This window comes from Scatophagus argus, chromosome 7, assembly GCF_020382885.2.
Source record: "Scatophagus argus isolate fScaArg1 chromosome 7, fScaArg1.pri, whole genome shotgun sequence".
Taxonomy (NCBI): Eukaryota; Metazoa; Chordata; class Actinopteri; family Scatophagidae; genus Scatophagus; species Scatophagus argus.
This window is the reverse complement of record NC_058499.1, coordinates 18,104,428-18,122,409: the sequence shown is the minus strand read 5'-3', so window position 1 is coordinate 18,122,409 and position 17,982 is coordinate 18,104,428. Positions and strand designations below refer to the sequence as shown.

Here is a 17,982-nt window from a genome sequence, read left to right as displayed (position 1 = left end):
CTAAAGATCACCAACAGGCTGAATTATGATCAACATCACTATTGACATTGAACAAAAAAAAGAATTTATAGCTTGCTATTACTAGACTAATTCCCTGGCTTTATTCCGTTACACAGTCACATACATGTAGAGGGTATCTGCAGACATAGAAAAACAACAGTCCTTGTCATTACTGTCTTGAACATGTGGCCACTGATGCATCCCTGACAACCTTCCACCTTTCATTACGTCCAAGAGGGACAACTGTTCAGGTGTCTAGTGGTTATAAACTTTCAGTCTCCATGAGGAAGAGAATACCGTTTTGGGGATGTGGAATGGAAAATAAGGTGGGAAAAAAAGGTGACATGATCCTGGGATGGACTGTGGATCACTCCGACTGGAACCACAACATCATGGCATACAGTCACAAAATGTTCTGGATTTTGCCTTGTTCTCCGTCTTTTGTTATTTGTTAAGTCTTTTGTGGAAGTCTCAGAGGAATTAAAGTAGCTTCTAGGTGTTCCATGTCCCAGTCAAGAGTTTATTTCATCTTATATATAGATATAGCAGACTGTTGCAAATTATCATTTTGTGTTATCTTAGGTTTTGGACATAGCTTTAACAGTTTTTAAAATAGTATGTAAATCTGTACAAAACTGACTGTACACAAAGTCTTGTTGGTGGTTGAGTTTGAAAAGACCCGTTGAATATTGAAGTCTGTGTTCACTGAATGCATTTTATTTTGAAAGAATTAAAGTTGTCCAAATTATGTGAGTATGTGAGGAAAAGGGAAAATGCATGTTACCAGTTGTTAAAAAACTGTCTTGAGCTTTGTGTCATCCTGCTAAGGTGGAAACCAAGTACCAAACATGACAGTGATTCTCATTTGTCTTTATTTGACACAAAATGTCAAGGGCAGCAGGGTTACCCAAAGTTTGTTTGGCTCCATGATTTTTTTCATTTATGAGATGGCAAACTCTCACAATCTACACAAATTACTCAGTGTAAACAATCCAGCCCAACCAGCCCTTTTGCAATTTTTTACATTCCCAAATATTGAATTGTGTCTGATCTTATCAGCATTCCTCAGAACCCCTTAAATGTCTCCAGAGAACTGTTACAAATACTTGTCTCTCTTAGAGTGAGAATGGTATTTGCAGTGTGTGTTTGTGTGTTTGTGTGTGTGTGTGTGTGTGTGTGTGTGTGTGTGTGTGTGGAGACATTAGAATGGCGAGGGACGGGGTGACAGCACTTGTTAAGGAGTCGCCATGGTTACCGCCGCCCAGGAACAATGTTGAGCTGAGAATGCTCCGCTGCGTTAAAGACTGAATGAAAACCTGACGTGCACATACATGTGCATTCTTATACACTGACACACACTCACAGAATGCTGTCATCCAATAAGCTTTCACTCTCGAATGAGTAGCTAGGACAGTGTTATTTTGGGTAGAAATTACCCCTCAGGTTAGCTGTGTCAGACAAGAGACCATGTGATTAAGCCATGGAAATGTCTCTGTTGCCTCTTTTCTAAAGCACTGCTGGGCATCTTAATTTACTGGGCTGTGAACTGCAACTAGAGGGAAGTCATGAGGGGAACACCACAGGGGGACACATTCAATTATTTAGGCAAAAACCAACTGTCTGACGCTGTCCATGATGAGGTTTATGTCAGTTTGTCCCTGTGGCTGCTTCATTTTTCATGAAAGAAACAGGGTTTCTAAACATATGACTTGAGCACTGCCATGTGTTCATTTCTCAGTGTCTTTTGTTCAGTTCTCCGAGTGGGTTGATGTGCATGTGTGTGCATGAACAAATGGGAGTGTAAAGAGGATGTTTGCCCTACTAACTCTGCCCCCAGCGCGAGCCCCTTCATCCTCCCCTTGTTGTCATGCACAGGCGCTCTCTCTTTGGCACAAAGTGGGCTGGCAGCACAACAGCCATGTGTTTTAGCTCTACGCTTTGAAGGACTCAAAAAAACTTTTCAGAACTGTTTCTGAGAAACAGCGTGTAAAGGGAGAGAGAGAAAAAAATAGGAGGAGAGTAGGGGTGAAAGAGAGTGTAAGTGTGAGCTAGAGAGATGAGGAGCAGAAGGAGCTGCAGACAAAAACAAGCTGTCTTCCATTTGGTGATTTGATCTCAGTTATTGAGGGATATCTTTGTTGGACAATATTCTGGGAGATTCTGCAAGAGACTCAGCAACAGGTGAGTGTGGAAGGAGCAACATGTGAAGATGCTGAGAACAAGAGGAAGATGATGTTAGTTTTGTCCTCTTGATTCAGGCAGACCAAAAGGAGGGTGTTGTTTTGGGGAGAGACAAATGCATGAGTGCTAAACTACTGGCTCATTTTACTTTTAGTTTAATGCACTTTTCATTGTTTTTTATTTCTAAACTCCCATGTTGGAGTATTTTAGTTTCCATGTATATTTTGAGACTAAACAGACTTACTCCTGTTGATGGGAACAGCTTTGAAGAAACATGTTTAAACAGGTCAAAAACTCTGAGTTTGTGCAGCTTACACAAGTTGATTTTTTCCCACTTTCTCTAAGGGCTGTAATTCTCACTGAAGTTAGCCACCAGCTATTTCAGTGATGCAGTGCGACGAGCTCTCAGCTAGAGAGGAGTTCACCTACAGTCACATGCCCACTCTGGAGAGGGGTGCTGGGACACTGGGACGACGGGGCGACAGGGGAGCCGAGAGACGACAGACAGACAGGGGGGAGCGGTATAGGCCCGAACGGGACAGCTACACAGTGGATGTGAGGGCCAGTGACCTGCAGCTGGCCCAGCCGGAGCCTCTAAAGCACCCCTGCTTCAGCTACAGAGTCTGGCTCTACAGTGTCCTCATAGGGGTGAGAGAAAACATGACCAGGGAGAGGCACAAAGGAAGCACATTACAGGGTGTATCTGTTTAGTTTGTAACACAAATTTCTAAAGTTGTGATGACAAGTGTTCCACTCTTGAGTGGGATCGCAGCAACAAGAAATCTTGTTTTGCACTTCCATATTTAGGTAAAGAGAAATATAAGACAATATGTCTCTAGACTGTACAAGTTCTAATCCATTGCATTGTCCTAAATAATCTACGTGCTACAATATCAAAAAAGAGGAAATAGGTCTTCAGAGTTTTCTTCAGAGTTCTGAAATAACAGATAAATCAAATCCAAACTTTGCATAAGTAGTTATGGATGGAGGTCCCTGTCACTATTTTAAATGTCAGCAGTTTGTCTGTAAGGTGTGTTATGACATATCTGCTTAACTGGACACATAAGATTTATGATATAAGAGTTATTGTTAAATAGGTGTCTGAATGTGTTTCTTGTGCAGCATTCTTGTGCAGTCTTGAGCTCTTGATTACGTTTATGAGTGTCTGTATTTGTATATGTGTGTGCCTGCACATGTGCATGTGTGTGCATCCTCAGGGCAGTCTGCTCATCACATCTGGTTTTTCTCTGTACCTGGGAAATGTGTTTCCTGTTGCCATGGACTACCTACGCTGTGCTGCAGGCGCGGTAAGTGACCATCGTAATCACGGTCACATTCACATGCAGCTCTACCTTAATGGGTTTTCACAGATTGTTTAGATTAGACTTTTGTGTCAAAAGGCCAGTAACACCTAATTTTCATCAGCATTTCTGCTAAATAGGTAAACGCGTCAGCTCATTTGCTGTTGTTCTTCACAGGGCCTGCCTGCAGCGATAGCCAGTTTTGCCATAGCTAAGAACAGACATGATGCGGTGAGTAAACAATGAACACTCCAAGGGCAAAAGAGATAATTGTGTTTTAATGGATTTTTAGTTGAGTTTCCTTTAGGCTTTATACTAATGAAGATTTCATGTCTCTTCAAGGTGTCTGATTTCCAGGTCGTCTATGTGTCAACATTTGCTGTGACAACAACATGCCTGGTTTGGTTTGGATGTAAATTGGTCCTGAACCCTTCTGCTGTCAATGTAAATCCATCATAGCCATATGATGAAAACTACCAATCTTATGGTTGCACATCAGCACATCATGTTACTCTTCAGAATAAACCTTTATTCTCCGTCGATCTTCCATCTGCTGCTGTGTCCCTGCTCTTCCTCCCGTTCTGTCTGTTCTCAGATCAACTTTAACCTCATCTTGATGATTTTGCTGGAGGTGTTGATGGCCAGTACTGTCATCTTGTCAGCCCGCTCTGCAGAAGACTGCTGCTGCCACAAGAAGGTGTGTGTATGTTCGTGTGTGTGTGTGTGTTGTGTATGAGTGATTGATTTTTTTTATTCCCCCAGTGATGCCTCTACCCTCTTAATCTTCTTGCCTTCTCTCTTCACTCTTCCATCCTAATGCCACTCAATCTTCCAATGCATCTTTTAGCCGATGTCATATGACAGACCTGTGGTTATAACGCCTGCGGTGTTCCCCACTCGACTCCTTAAAGCATATTCTGTGAGTAGTCTTCAGTATTATCGCTGTGATATTTCTGTCAGATCAACTCTTATTCAAAAATGTTTCCAATAGGTGATTGAAGTAATCGTAGGAATTTCTGCTGTATTTGGAGGAATTATTGCGCTCAACATGGACGCTTTGCTGCCTGGCCCGTACTTGTCTGTCACATTTTTCTGGATTCTTGTGGCTGTAAGTTTCTCCTACTAAAACTTGCTTTTCATTATGACACAGGTTTCAGCTTAGAATGATAACTCAGATGCCCTCCATCACCAGCATTTTTACATAACTTTGTGTCTGATCCTTTATCCTTTGCAGTGTTTTCCTAGTGCTATTGCCAGTCATGTTGTGTCAGAATACCCCAACAAGTGTCTGGTGAGTACTAGACAATACTCTAGTTGTTGGACCTCTGTCTTGCAAATGCTCAATAAAAGGGGCTTCATGTTTGTTTTAAGGAGTGGATCTGATCAATTAAAGTAATATATTTGAATCTGTCAGTCTTTGTTAGACTTCAAATACTGATCAACTTTGTGACTTTGCAAATCAAGCTTTTTCACATACTAACTCAGCCATAGGTGGAGGAAAGTATTAGTTTGAACTAGAGTCTCACATTATATCTTTGGGCATTACGTGTATATTGTAAATTGCATGTATATACACATGCATGTATTGTGGTGTTCCCCAGGGTTCTGTCCTGGGACCTGTTTTGTTTGTGCTTTCTCTCCACTTTGAAGGTATTTCCTGTATGTATGAGATGTGTCTTGCTGAGCAGACACATCTCATCGAAAACACAAAATGTAGCAAAGTTTACTTAAACTCTATCAGAGACTGGTTGGCAGTTTAAAGCTTACAAAACAGTTCAAAGTTCTTATTTCATGAAATTTGAGAATCAACATGGACCAGCACTGATTCTTGACAAACAAAGTGTTTTGTTTTTTGATTGCTTTTTTCAGTGGAAAAATACTGCAAAACACAACTAGTATTATTCCGTCCTTACTTGCCTCAGCAGCTCTCTTCACTAGCCCCCCCGGATCTCTCAGACTCCCTGTACGGTCAGGCACCTGCTTTTATTAGGAATCCACTGCAGCCCTGTGTAAGCAGTAGGTCTCTAAGGTCTTTCGATCAGGATTTGTTGGTTGTTCCTCACTCCAGCTCCTTAACTTTGGATTGTTCTGCCGACTTAAGATCTAAGTGATTTAGGAATCAAGTTACTTACTTTATGCATCTCATGAACAATAATTAGGACGGGTGTCTGCTGAGGAAGAATAATCGTTATTATTGTTAGGCTACAAAATTTCCTTGCTTATACAAACTGAGTCGATATCCTTTTACTTCTGGGTCGACCAACATTCTTTCTCAGTTCCTCTTTTTTCTCTCTTCCTGGTGTCTCTCAGGTGGAGGTGCTGATTGCCATCAGCAGCGTGACATCTCCTCTGCTCTTTTCTGCCTCCGGCTTCCTCTCTTGCAGTGTGATCAGTTTTATTGAAATTTTTCTGCATGATGTGCCTCCAGCCAAGGTGAGTTCAGTGAAGTGAAAATGTATCCAGAGTGCGCAATGTGCAGGTTTTATCTCTCAAGCCTTGAGCTCCTTTTGCATGACACTTTACAGAAACAGCAAAATCATTTAATTTCCTCTTTGTGTGTGTGGGCATGTGTGTGTGTGTGTGTGTGTGTGTGTGTGTGTTGCCCAGCAATCCTATGACATCCTACTGCTGATTCTGATGGTGCTGCTGCTGGTGCAGGCAATTCTAACTTCAGCCACGGTGGTGCACTGTGCCTCCTACAAGAGTCAACTCCGCATGGGGGCTCCGGAGTGCGAGGACAGCATGAACTCCTCGAGGCATTACTGTGAGGTAAGGTAGAAGCAAGAGACACAAATAGTCAAATCCAGTCTTTTTCTCGCCTTGTCCATCATTCTAAGTCCAACAAAAGACATTTGAGAATGTGGAAAATGGTCGATTTAAATCTATTCTGTATGTTAGAATCATCAGCAGTAGCTCATGTAAATGGAATGATGACAGTCAAACGTGAAAATGACACATCATTTATCTAACTGATTTGTTACCTTTTCTCTTTCACATTTCATCTCTCTCATCTCCAATTTCTCTCTTCCTGTTTTGCTTCCTCAGCAGCAAGCATCCAATGGAACGCTGCAGGACATTGACAAAGACAGAGCCTGGAAGGCAGTAGTGGTCCAAATGGCCCAATGAGCAGCCTTCCAATACAGACAGAAGTTGATGATGAAAAATGGAAAAGCGAGAGATAAAACAAACCCCATATGCTGTGAGCACAAGAGTACAATCCTGACAAAGAACACTGGAAGAAAGAAATAGCTGTGAACATTTATTCAGAGATGAATTGTTATTTCTTTTGATGTAGATATTTGCATAGAACATGCTTTGAGCACTTTGCTCTTATGTCTGTTTTCTGGGTTTTTATAATCATTTCCTGCTTACTGTAGCGAAGAGTGGCATTATTTGATCTGGGTATTGAACCATCCTCTGGAGTTAAATAAGCACAAGTATATTTACATTGACACCATACTGGTGCAATGAACAATCAGGTTAGTTAGTTAGTTGTTCTGAGCACTTAAACACAAACTTTTATGATGACTTGAGAGATTTAACTTTATTCAATACACTATATGCAGGCATTTAAATTCATTTTGGATTTAATGCATGAGGCTGTTTTGTCAGCATTATCGTCGAGGTTGTACTGTATAGGGTGAAAAAGACATACACATGCCAAAATACATCCAACTCAATGAATATTATTGCATCGTTGTTTTCATTTATTATATCCCTACAAAGACAATTAAGACAATTAGCAATACATGCTTTTTTTCTAGAGGAAGGCCTCTTCGTGTCTTCCTGTGTACATTGCTGCTGTAGTGGTCGTTTGTTACAGTTTATAACAAGAGAACTGAACCACCTGGATGCTGTATGCATTATTAACTGATGTAAAGAGTTTTAACATAAATTCTGTCTTATTTTGAAAAGTAAAATGTTTGCTATTAACTGTATGTAAACATGTGTATTATGTTTGGTGGTCACTTTTTCTATTGCGGAATGTTGCACACTTAAACAATCTGCAAATATTGTGTGAATGACAAGATAAAATACAAATACATACAAGACAAATGACACTAACTATCTGCATTCTGAAATAACCATCAAGGAAATATTGTTCTGTTGTTATCTTATGTTTAAATGTCAGACTGAGCTGTATGAACAGTTGGTGATTTATATTGGTATATGTGCTTACTTTAAAAAATCTACACACCTCTGCTTTCTTGTTTGGATGGTGTTCTCATCGTTGTTTTACTTTAATGTATTTGCCACATTGGTAACTGACGCCATTTCTTTCCTCTTTTAATTGACTCCTATCCTTCTTCTCCATTCTGTGTTAGACACTGAACACAATATATTCCTATTAACAGGGAGTCATTTCCCTCCCTTAAGATGATACCTCAAAGGGCCTAGATGACACACTGAACAAACACAGCATTCACTAGAAGTATTATACCAGAGGCCAAGGTGTTGATGCCTGTACAGACAGCGTCTCAGCCAGTTTTGGTTTGCACTCAGTGCAACTGTACATGCAATCTAACAATCTAATAATCTCAATTGTTCTGCCACCAAGTCTACTATAATATAATATAATATAATATAATATAATATAATATAATATAATATAATATAATATAATATAATATAATATAATATAATATAATATAATATAATATATTCTTCAGTGTTTGTAACATTCAGTATTATACAGGCCAGGACAACACCACCTTGGACTGTGACCTCAGTAATACACAACACATAACACAAGATGATATAATATTTAAAGCTGTGTGTACAGCAGAGCTGATGTAGACTATTGAATTGGAATAGACTGTAGAAGTGTGCTGAACACATTATAACGAAAGGAAATGCGGATTTTGTTGTTACTTGTTGTTGCATTATTTTGCACTCTTCATGCCACCCAGAGAAGAGGATGCATCATATCTCATAAATGAACATCACCAAGATCTCGAGATCCCGATGCTAACAGTGAGAGAGAGAGAGAGAGAGAGAGAGAGAGGGAGAGAGAGAGAGAGAGAGCAGACTCGGTGAGGTGGGGCTTCCCGAACCGGCGGAAACCGGCTTGAGGAACACCGACTTGATGCTCAGTCCAGCTGAAGAACATCCATCGAGAGCGCGCACTCTCACATCACCACAACAATCCCAGCAGAGAGCCAAAGACCGCTGGAGGCTACAAACCAGCCTGCCATGCTGCTGTGACACTGTCCCTCTTCAGCAGTGATGTAGAGGGGAAGTTAAAGACTGTGCCATTCGGCAAGAGCGCTAACGAATGAATTTTAATAAAGCAGTTCATTTATCGATGTTCTCCCCTCTGAAAGAGCTCTCTGGACTCCCCACTCCAAGAGGATGACGCAATTTAAGGAGGGCTCCTCCATTACCAGCTGCAGAAGGCTCTACTTTATTTCAAACTTTGAGGCAAGTCGGGTATATGCCCGCTGTGTGATCCCCTAACGAGAAGATGCCCGCCACACCCCGTGAATTTGAATGACAGACATGTTTCCCATTCGTTGTTTTTAGTCCTACTATCACGGATGATGGGCAGGCCGAATAAACCTATCAATAGGAAACTAAAAGCCTGTCAAAACCTTGTAGTTAGGTTGTAGACTGATCGAACAGAGGAGTTGAATCGCGGCAGTCGGTAGGCTATTAAGCCGAGTTTTAGTCCCAAACAGATTTTAAACAGATCACAAACGTGACTGTAATATGCAAAGAAGCATCGCAGTAACATCCATTCAGGACTCTACATCTGTAACAATCCAATGGCAACCCTCTGAAAAAGATTCCAGAATTAGAAGGACATCGATTTATTTTTTCTTTGCAACATTATTGAATTCATTTTTCAGCACCTCTGCTTACACGACACCGGTGAACGGCGGGAATAAAAAGCGAGGTGTTGTGATGAACTGGAGAATCTTAATGCGTTATCTCATCATCCCTTGTTTCTGAGGAAGAGGCAGGGCAGGGAGGGGAGAGCAGAGGGGTTGGATGGAAGGGAAGCTTGGTGGGGGGAAGGCGGAACAAACCGGTGTGCTCGGATACATGCTGTAGCTGCTCGCCCGCACTGCAGATTAACTCTTACCGTGCCGGGAGAAGCGCCGAGACATGGTGAGTGGATTTTTGTTATTTTTCCCCTACTGCAGGCACACAGCTCGGGAGTGTGGCTTTTCCGCTGCTCGTCCTTTCCAGCGTGGACAGATAGACAGCTGGTGCAGGTATTGGGCAAAGACTGTCCTCACGCATACACACACGCGCACACACAGAGACAGACGGAGCAGCGCGCACACACACTCACACTCCATCTCTACACTTGATGCAGCTCGTCTCTGGCTGGCTATAGGGGAGCTATCCTCTGCTCAGGTGCTGAAACGGATCGTCATCTGCGGGAAGCTGCGGTTCACTGCGATGCAGTGCCTCTGATGGAAGTGTGGTTTGAGATTCTGCCAGTGTGTCGGACTCACAGAGCCGTTAGGAGACAGCAGTGACAGACATCTGAGCTCAATACGAGCTAACTAGGACATAATGATCTCCTCACCCTGATGAAATGTTCCTGCAGTGTTCCCATAGGGACTTACTGATGAGTCAAAAGTGAGGAAACTGAGCATACTTTACGGTCTTTTTCTGTGTCACTATTAGTAGAAAACTGCACACGTTTCTAAAATTTACCATTAGTCTGTTACAGTAATCTGGACGGATGTATTTTCTAAATGTCTGAGTGTCAGTTTACTAAAAGTTCTTCCCTCTTCAGCGATCATCTAATTCATAATGAATGAATAGGGCTCCTCTCGATCAGCTTCTGGAGCATAGCTCTGTCTCTTTGTAGCCAGCTGTACTCAGCCACAGCCAAGCGTGATGCTGTAGTAGCCAAAGACTGTGGGATTTCCCTCTCTAAACACTGGTAGCATCGCCCAAATGAAGGGCATTATCTGTTGTACTGGAGCAATGCCAGTGGCTCACAGTGCAGCCTCTAACCGAGCGCCAAAAATGTGATGCTGCCCCTTTAAATATCAATCATGCAAAGTTTATTTCCCCTCATATTTGAGACAGTGTTTGAGGATGTGGATAAAGTTGTCTTGATTGCCACCAAGCAGTAGTTGGACAAAACAGTATACAATCTGTACTATGTCATCTCACAAGGGACATCTTGTTCTCTTGCATTACTGCATAGAGCCTTGAATAATACTGTTTTTTTTAATTTCAAAGAAATCCTGTCTTTAGGATCTTTCTCACCATGTGGGAGAGAGTGCTATAAAGCTGACCAGAGGACACTAATTGTCCCCTGTACTTGTGGAAGTGCAGTCTCAAGGTTCCACTCCCCAAAATATTAAGTATGCTTAGCAGTCCTGGACTGGATGACTCTGCTTTTAAGGATGTCATAGATGAGCTTGTGTGTTTGCGTAACAAGAGGAAAGCGAGAGGAGGGCCGAGGGAGTAATGGAGAGAGGAAAAAGAGGAGGAAAGAGAGGCTGAATACTGTTGATGGGAAGAGGTGATGTACTCACACTCCTCCTGAAGGACATTCGCATAACCTTCAAGTGAAATGAGCATGCAGCAGATGCCAATTCATCCCTGCACAGTTACTGTACACTATGCATGCTGATGTACCTATGCACACGTGCACTTGCACTGACTCAATAAATTGTTTTCAGTCAGTTTCATTTTAGCATACTCCCAAGAGAATAAATGTGCCCTTTAGTGTCCTTGCTCAATCAAAGACAAACGTCCTCCTCAGAGGTAACCACACTGACACACTCCACTGGTCACAGAGAGAGGATTAGCTGTCCACAACCATATGACTGCATTATAGAGAACGTTGGAAGGGAACAGAAAGCCTCCTTGAGGAAGGTGTGAGATGTTGCACTAATTATCTATCATACACAAGTTCCCAGAAATGGCATCTTGTTCTTGTACTGCACTTTTATTAAATTGGACATACTGTTCCGCCCTAACTGGTCATCTGTCTTTTAGGAAAGGAGTGGTCAGGAATTCTCCTGACTGAAGCTAATGTAACAACCCAACTTCAACCAGCAGTCTCCCTCCCTGGGGAATGCGAAGACGCCTCCTGAACTCAGCTCATTCCTCAGCCTGCCACACAGAGTGTACAGGCACTGTAGAGATGGGCCAAAACAAAAGGATGCACACAGAAGAGCCAGAGCGAGTGGTGTGCTTCTAAACATTATGTCTGTCCTTCGAAAAGAAAAAAGTTGTGGCAAACTGTAGAAAACTCAAAGCACTGAAGAACACAGGTCGCACAGTATGACCCGCTTCATTCCCACATATGGCGACAGGGGCTGAAGTAGGCCACACATTTCTGTGTGTGTGCCAGTATAGCACACTGTGTTAAGAAGTATTTAACAACAGCAGGGAGTGTTTCGTCTCCCCTTTAGGCCCAAAGGGAGGTTGTTGTTGTGTGATGCAGAACATCCTCGATCAGAACTTAGACATGGCGACAGCTCTACTCGCCGGCGAGAAGCTGAAGGAGCTGATCCTACCAGGCTCCTCTCAGGATGAGAGGGGCGGGGCACTGGCCAGCCTCATGGTGCAGCTCAAACTCGAGCTGCCCTTTGATCGTGTTGTTACTATAGGGACGGTCATCATCCCCATTCTGCTGGTCACCCTCGTTTTCACAAGGAACTTTGCAGGTGAGACCTCTACTGCTAGAAATGTTTTACTGCCCCAGTAAACTGCCACATCTCAGTTACAGCAGCAGTTGTTACCCCTCCTACCATTTTTGACCCCATTCAGTTTGTGACAGAATCCAGCACAGGTCTACAAATGGTGCACTTTGTTTCCTTTAAACCAACAAAAAAAGCCACAGATACACCAAAAGTCTCACCACAACAATGTGATAAAAGTTTAGGGAGCTCAGTTGTAGAAGTCTATATATGTTAAGTAGGATCTTCTTGAGTTATTGGTGCAATGCTTTTATCTTCTGTGAGATTAGGCAGGAGAAGAGCTGTCGACAAGTGCATTGGAGGAGCAGACAGAGGGAGAAGGAGCTGGAAAAGCTTGAGAGGCTGGAGAGATTCTAAAGACGTGAGGGGATAGATTATAGGGAAGAGGAAGGTGTTGGTAAGAAAGACAGGAAACGATGGATGGGAGAGATGTTGTTCATTGCTGAGTCAGACTCTGCATAGCAGCATTAACCATCTGGGACTGAGTGTTTAACTTTAGCAGCAGAAAGATGTGGGTGTTCAGACAAGTTCTCCCTCACTGGGGTGTTTTACAGTGATATTTAGAGCTTTGCCAAACAATTTTTAGGTAACTCAGCACAATGAGAGCTTCCTGCCCTCTGTGAGTGTAGCAAGGTAATGCCATCCTACAAACATGCATCAAATGTCACTGCACTCAGATTCAAAGATTAAAAGTGGATTTGCTGCTACCCTGAGCCACTTAGATTCATACTCTGTGGACACAGAACTGAGAGGCACAGCTTTGACAGAAAGGAGTGTTCTCACTTGCTCCATCTGAGCCAGGCAAGGATTTCTGTCATGTCAAAGAGCAGCTTTATAAAGACATACAGGGCTGTGGGCTGAACATATTATTCTAAAAGACTCTCATGCAGTACAGATAAAGTACATATAAAAATGAAACAGGTCAGATAGGGTCACATAGATGCAAGCTCTTTCCTAAAGTTGCATTTACTTTTTGCCTTCAACATCTGTGCTATACAGAGCTACTGAATAGTTAAATTCTTGACTCACAGTGTATTTGTCTGCACTTTTACAATACAATGCATGATTACAACACTTCAGTTATCTTTAACCTTTATACTTTCAAATAAGTGTTTAAGATAAAATTGTAAACCTGTTTGTCTGACCCCTCACAGCATGTTTAATTGGGTCATGCAGATTTTTTATTTTGCCAAATCTTGCCAATAAAATTTTAGAGCAAATACCAGAGCTGACAGGAGTGATGGATGAAAATGTGAAAACAGGACCCAGGATGTACAACTGTAAAATTCTTCTGTATGCTAATAATTAATGCTAATAATTTATTTATATTGTGATATTGTGATAAAATTATCCAGCTTGTTGAAGTAATGCATGGCTGATTATTTCTGTCTGTGCTTTCCTCAGAGGAGTCCATATACTGTTACACACCACACAACTTTACTAGAGACCAGGCGCTGTACGCAAGAGGCTACTGCTGGACGGATCTGCGGGATGCTGTGCCTGGTGTGGAGTCTCACCTTTGGCCTTCACTATTTGAACACAAGTTCCTGCCCTATGCCCTGCTGGCCTTCGCTGGAATCATGTACATTCCTGCTTTGGGCTGGGAGTTTCTTGCATCTACACGGCTCACTTCAGAGCTCAATTTCCTGCTTCAAGAGATTGATAACTGCTATCATCGAGCTGCTGAGGGCCGAGCCCCAAAGATCGAGAAGCAGATCCAATCCAAAGGACCTGGCATAACTGAGAGGGAGAGGAGGGAGATCATAGAGAATGCAGAGAAGGAGAAAAGCCCTGAGCAGAATCTGTTTGAGAAATATTTGGAGAGACGAGGCCAAAGTAACTTTCTGGCCAAGCTTTACCTGGCACGTCACCTGGCTATTATCTGCCTCAGTTCCATCCCCATTTCCTACCTGAGCGCCTACTATGCCCGTCAAAGGCAGAATGAGTTCACCTGTGCACTGGGTGAGCCCCCAGACATTAGCAGCTATGCAGAGCTGAAGCTCAGGGTTAATTGTAAGCTGCCTGCTGTGCAGCTGCAGCGCATCATGGCTGCAGTAGATATTGCTCTGCTCTGCACCATGAACCTTATCATCCTGGTTAATTTGCTGCACTTGTTTGTGGTGCGCAAGTCCAACTTTGTGTTTGACAAATTGCATAAAGTGGGTATTAAAACACGGCGACGGTGGCAGAAGTCTCAGTTCTGTGATATCAACATCCTGGCCATGTTCTGCAATGAGAACAGGGACCACATCAAGTCGCTCAATCGGCTGGACTTCATCACCAATGAGAGTGACCTCATGTATGACAATGTGGTCAGGCAGCTGTTGGCTGCACTTGCACAATCCAACCACGATTCTACACCCACTGTGAGGGACTCTGGTATACAGACAATTGATCCCAATATGGATCTTGGAGTGGGAGAGATGGGTGGGGAGCCGCTGGTCATCAAACGGTCCCGCAAGAAGATTAAATGGATGCCAAGTTCAAATCCTCTGCCTCAGCCATTCAAGGTAAGGCGGGTGCCAGAGAAGAACTATACTATATACCAACTAGAACCATGTCTCAGTTCACCATCGCTCATTCAGCATCAACCAAACCTACTGTCCTTTCAAAATAATACTTTCTACAAGAACCTGTTCACTGGGGCACAGCAGTTCATTCAACGTGGACTGTGTGTCTTTTCAAGATGTTTTAATCTTGATAAGGGTTTCTTTTGGTGAAGAGGCACACAAAGTGGTCCTCATTTAGTACTCGCTTCAATGCTGCTTTAATCACTGCCTGTGGATACATTAACTGTAGCTGAAGCTATGATTTAATGACCTGTTCTTGTTTTCTGTCTCTTGTAAAGGAACCCCTCACCCTAACACGCCTGGAAAATAACACCAAGCCTGAAAAACCCAAACCACTCAGAAGAAAGACAGTAGCAGACAGCTTCATTGCACCTCTTCTGGATAGCAAGAGCACACAACATTCTGCAACAAAAGGTATTAAGTAGGCCTACTATGAACAGTAAGTCTGTGACATTTTCATTTAGAGCTCTGCTTAATTTTGTTCTATTGGCCTTCTCTTATATTAACAATGGAAGAGAACAAATGACTGTATGTGAGAGGGATTGCTTAGTGAAACGACCACAGGTTATTATCACTATTATAACTCTGCAGTTCCCTACACCTTTACACGGTATGTAAGCATACTTTGGATGGGTAGCCTGTCTTTGTGCTGTAATATTTTATCTCTTTACGTTTCATTTCTCATTGTAGATCTAAGTGGGATGGAGAAAAAGCACACTCGAAACTTCTCTCTGGACGTCCATCCATATATGCTGACCATTCGTAAGCCCAAGGTGCAGGCCACAACCACAGAACCTCTACCCTCTGAGCACAACATGGATACAGTGTACCTTGAAGGCACACACACTATAGTTCATGTGTCTGGCGCAATTACAGGTAGGCCTGATGTCTCCTTTGCTCCTGTTGTTTCTTGTTCATTTGGGTGAAATATTGAGGGAATTTAGCATTATTAGTTCAAAAATAAATGCAGCATTCCATCTCATCTAGCTGTATCTCGATTATGCCTGCAACCATGGCTTGGTTCAAGCCGTGGGCAGGATTATTTCAACATGTTGGTATGGTTTTAACATGCAAAATGAGAGCACATTCCAACTTAGAAAAATGCTCTCTGTTTTGGGAATGAGTGTTAGCTTTCAGTTCATGCTGTGCAATTATTGCTCACCTTTGACAGAACACTGACTTTCTCCTGTCTTCCTATACACTGTCCTGTATTTCCTTCTTGTCTTTTCAGAAACTAAGGTATGCTCTCCGGAATCGACCAACACTGCCTTTTCTACAGTGACCCTGCCCACTACTACTTACGTAAATGGCGTGAGCCCGAACCCTCCCTCCAGCGAGGACGCCCTCAGTCCCAAGTCCTCTCCTCCGCCAAGGGAGCCTCTCACTCAGACGGAAAACCCTGAGTGTCAGCCTCCACCCCTGACCAGAGCCCCTACGCATCAGCTGCTCAGTATACATCACACTCTCTTTGAGGCAGAGGAGGATGAAGAAAACCGTAGAGACAGACTGGCAGAGAGACCTGGGGAACTCATTGCTGCTGGAGAATGTTGAAGATCAAGAAAAAGAGGAACGCTGACTGAGATTTCTTTCCCCAATACTACACTCTGCACACATGACCACCATGTCAATCACCTCCTATCAACAACCACCTCTACTCTTTAGATTAACTGACACTGCTGTGATGGGTGGATTGGGCAGAAATTAGACAGTGTGAAAATTACGTGGGACTCTAGTAGTTATTAAAGCTGAAGGACTTGAGGAAAATGATTCAGAGATGATAAGACAAAAGTTTGTTTATTTGACAATGTTGACCAGAGTATTACTGTAGGAAATGATGTCACATTCATGTCTCAGGATGACTGTGTACAGCTGAACACCCTCCAACAAAACCAGCAGCGATATAATTCAACAGGGTGCTACAGTGCAGGATCAGACAGCTATTTTGAAAAAGGCCTACAGAGATGATGAGCGGCAATGAGAGATGAGTGAGCTTTCAAAAAAAAAAAACTTATACATTTGCATATCTGCAAAGAGGACTGTTTTACGGCTTCAAACAAAAATGTATTTTAAACACATATGATAACGCTTAGTCCCTTTATCCCAATAGCCCAGTAGAAAGGTAGCTCATGCAATACAGTTGTTGAGATCTGCACAAGTAATATGCAAAAGATCACAATATATGTGTGGCAATAATGTATGCGCTTGCAGCATCCTATTTCACAGAATGCTATATGTGTGTAGACATGGTATTAGTGTTTGTAGGGTTTTTAAAATATGACACACATTTCACGGCTTTATCATTGCCATTTCACTGTTGATTAGGAAATATGTAGGCCTTTCAGATCTTGAATATATTTGCACTTCATTAATAATAGGCAAATTGGCGTATTGTATTAAGGAACAACAAAAGAACAGACAAAGCAATGAAAGTGTGGCATTGTAAGGTGACGTGTAACTACAATATGGCTCTGATTTGTCTAATAGGTACTGGATATCCATGAGATCTAGTGAAAAGGGAGTTGCATGGGTGTTTACTCCTTGAAGACTTTATTAGCTGCTCTAATTTGATGAATGGAACTGAACTCACTGGTAGAGTGTGTGACGTTTGTGTTCTGCTGGCTTCTTGTGGGAGTGTTGTGATGTAAAGTGAATGCAGTGGTGAGTAGATGTTAAATCGTTCCTCACTGGAAGGTTTGTTACTTGATAAGCTTCGGATTGTCATCTGCAGCCTCTGACGAAATCTAAATTTCTTTCCGTAGTTCTGCCCTGTCTCACATTGTGCTAACATCCACCATGAAGGAATAAATCGTTAGAATAGTCTGTCTGTTATTCGTAGTAAAACCAAGCATATCAGGTATGTTAGCACTTTTCAGCGGGAATGAGTTAGGGTACAAGGGGGACATGTGCCTACCACAACCTCTTCATACACATTTCTTGCAGCTACACACATGAATACAGGAACTTTATGCACTGACCTACATGCCAATATGACATCCACTGTAGAAGACATTAGTGCTGTTGTCAGGCGGCCTACCTACAGTATGGGTAGACCTATGCATAATATACTCATCTTTTCTTCTCGGGCATTCAGTAACCATACACTTAAACATTTGTGATGGGAGAACAGCTTCCGTTTATGTTTTGATTGAAATAACTGATCTATCTTACTGTCAAGACAGAGGTCAGACTACCGAAGCATACTCAATGCATACAAAAGCACTTTAACACTTGTAGCACGAGTGTGCGTGAGAG

General features: G+C 42.5%; 2 protein-coding genes across 2 annotated transcripts; both read left to right on the top strand.

Moving 5' to 3' along the window:
- Nucleotides 1–1,956: 1,956 nt before the first annotated feature.
- mlc1 (modulator of VRAC current 1) lies at nt 1,957–7,652 on the top strand. Its single transcript, XM_046394373.1, has 12 exons — nt 1,957–2,181; nt 2,527–2,829; nt 3,399–3,488; nt 3,660–3,713; nt 3,825–3,926; nt 4,078–4,179; nt 4,330–4,401; nt 4,474–4,590; nt 4,717–4,773; nt 5,793–5,915; nt 6,090–6,251; nt 6,528–7,652. The coding sequence occupies exons 2-12, from the start codon at nt 2,569–2,571 to the stop codon at nt 6,606–6,608; spliced, it is 1,221 nt and encodes a 406-aa protein (XP_046250329.1). The 5' UTR covers nt 1,957–2,181; nt 2,527–2,568; the 3' UTR covers nt 6,609–7,652.
- Nucleotides 7,653–11,603: 3,951 nt separating this feature from the next.
- panx2 (pannexin 2) lies at nt 11,604–17,201 on the top strand. Its single transcript, XM_046393468.1, has 5 exons — nt 11,604–12,127; nt 13,565–14,670; nt 15,009–15,144; nt 15,421–15,606; nt 15,962–17,201. The coding sequence occupies exons 1-5, from the start codon at nt 11,899–11,901 to the stop codon at nt 16,279–16,281; spliced, it is 1,977 nt and encodes a 658-aa protein (XP_046249424.1). The 5' UTR covers nt 11,604–11,898; the 3' UTR covers nt 16,282–17,201.
- Nucleotides 17,202–17,982: the final 781 nt, after the last annotated feature.

Excerpts from the sequence above, each read along its gene's own strand:
- mlc1 (XM_046394373.1), top strand. The coding sequence starts at position 2,569 with ATGCAGTGCGACGAGCTCTCAGCTAGAGAGGAGTTCACCTACAGTCAC. Across the intron at positions 2,830-3,398 it reads TCTACAGTGTCCTCATAGGG|GGCAGTCTGCTCATCACATC; the intron begins GTGAGAGAAAAC and ends GTGCATCCTCAG. Across the intron at positions 3,489-3,659 it reads TACGCTGTGCTGCAGGCGCG|GGCCTGCCTGCAGCGATAGC; the intron begins GTAAGTGACCAT and ends TGTTCTTCACAG.
- panx2 (XM_046393468.1), top strand. The coding sequence starts at position 11,899 with ATGCAGAACATCCTCGATCAGAACTTAGACATGGCGACAGCTCTACTC. Across the intron at positions 14,671-15,008 it reads CTCTGCCTCAGCCATTCAAG|GAACCCCTCACCCTAACACG; the intron begins GTAAGGCGGGTG and ends TCTCTTGTAAAG. Across the intron at positions 15,607-15,961 it reads TGTGTCTGGCGCAATTACAG|AAACTAAGGTATGCTCTCCG; the intron begins GTAGGCCTGATG and ends TTGTCTTTTCAG.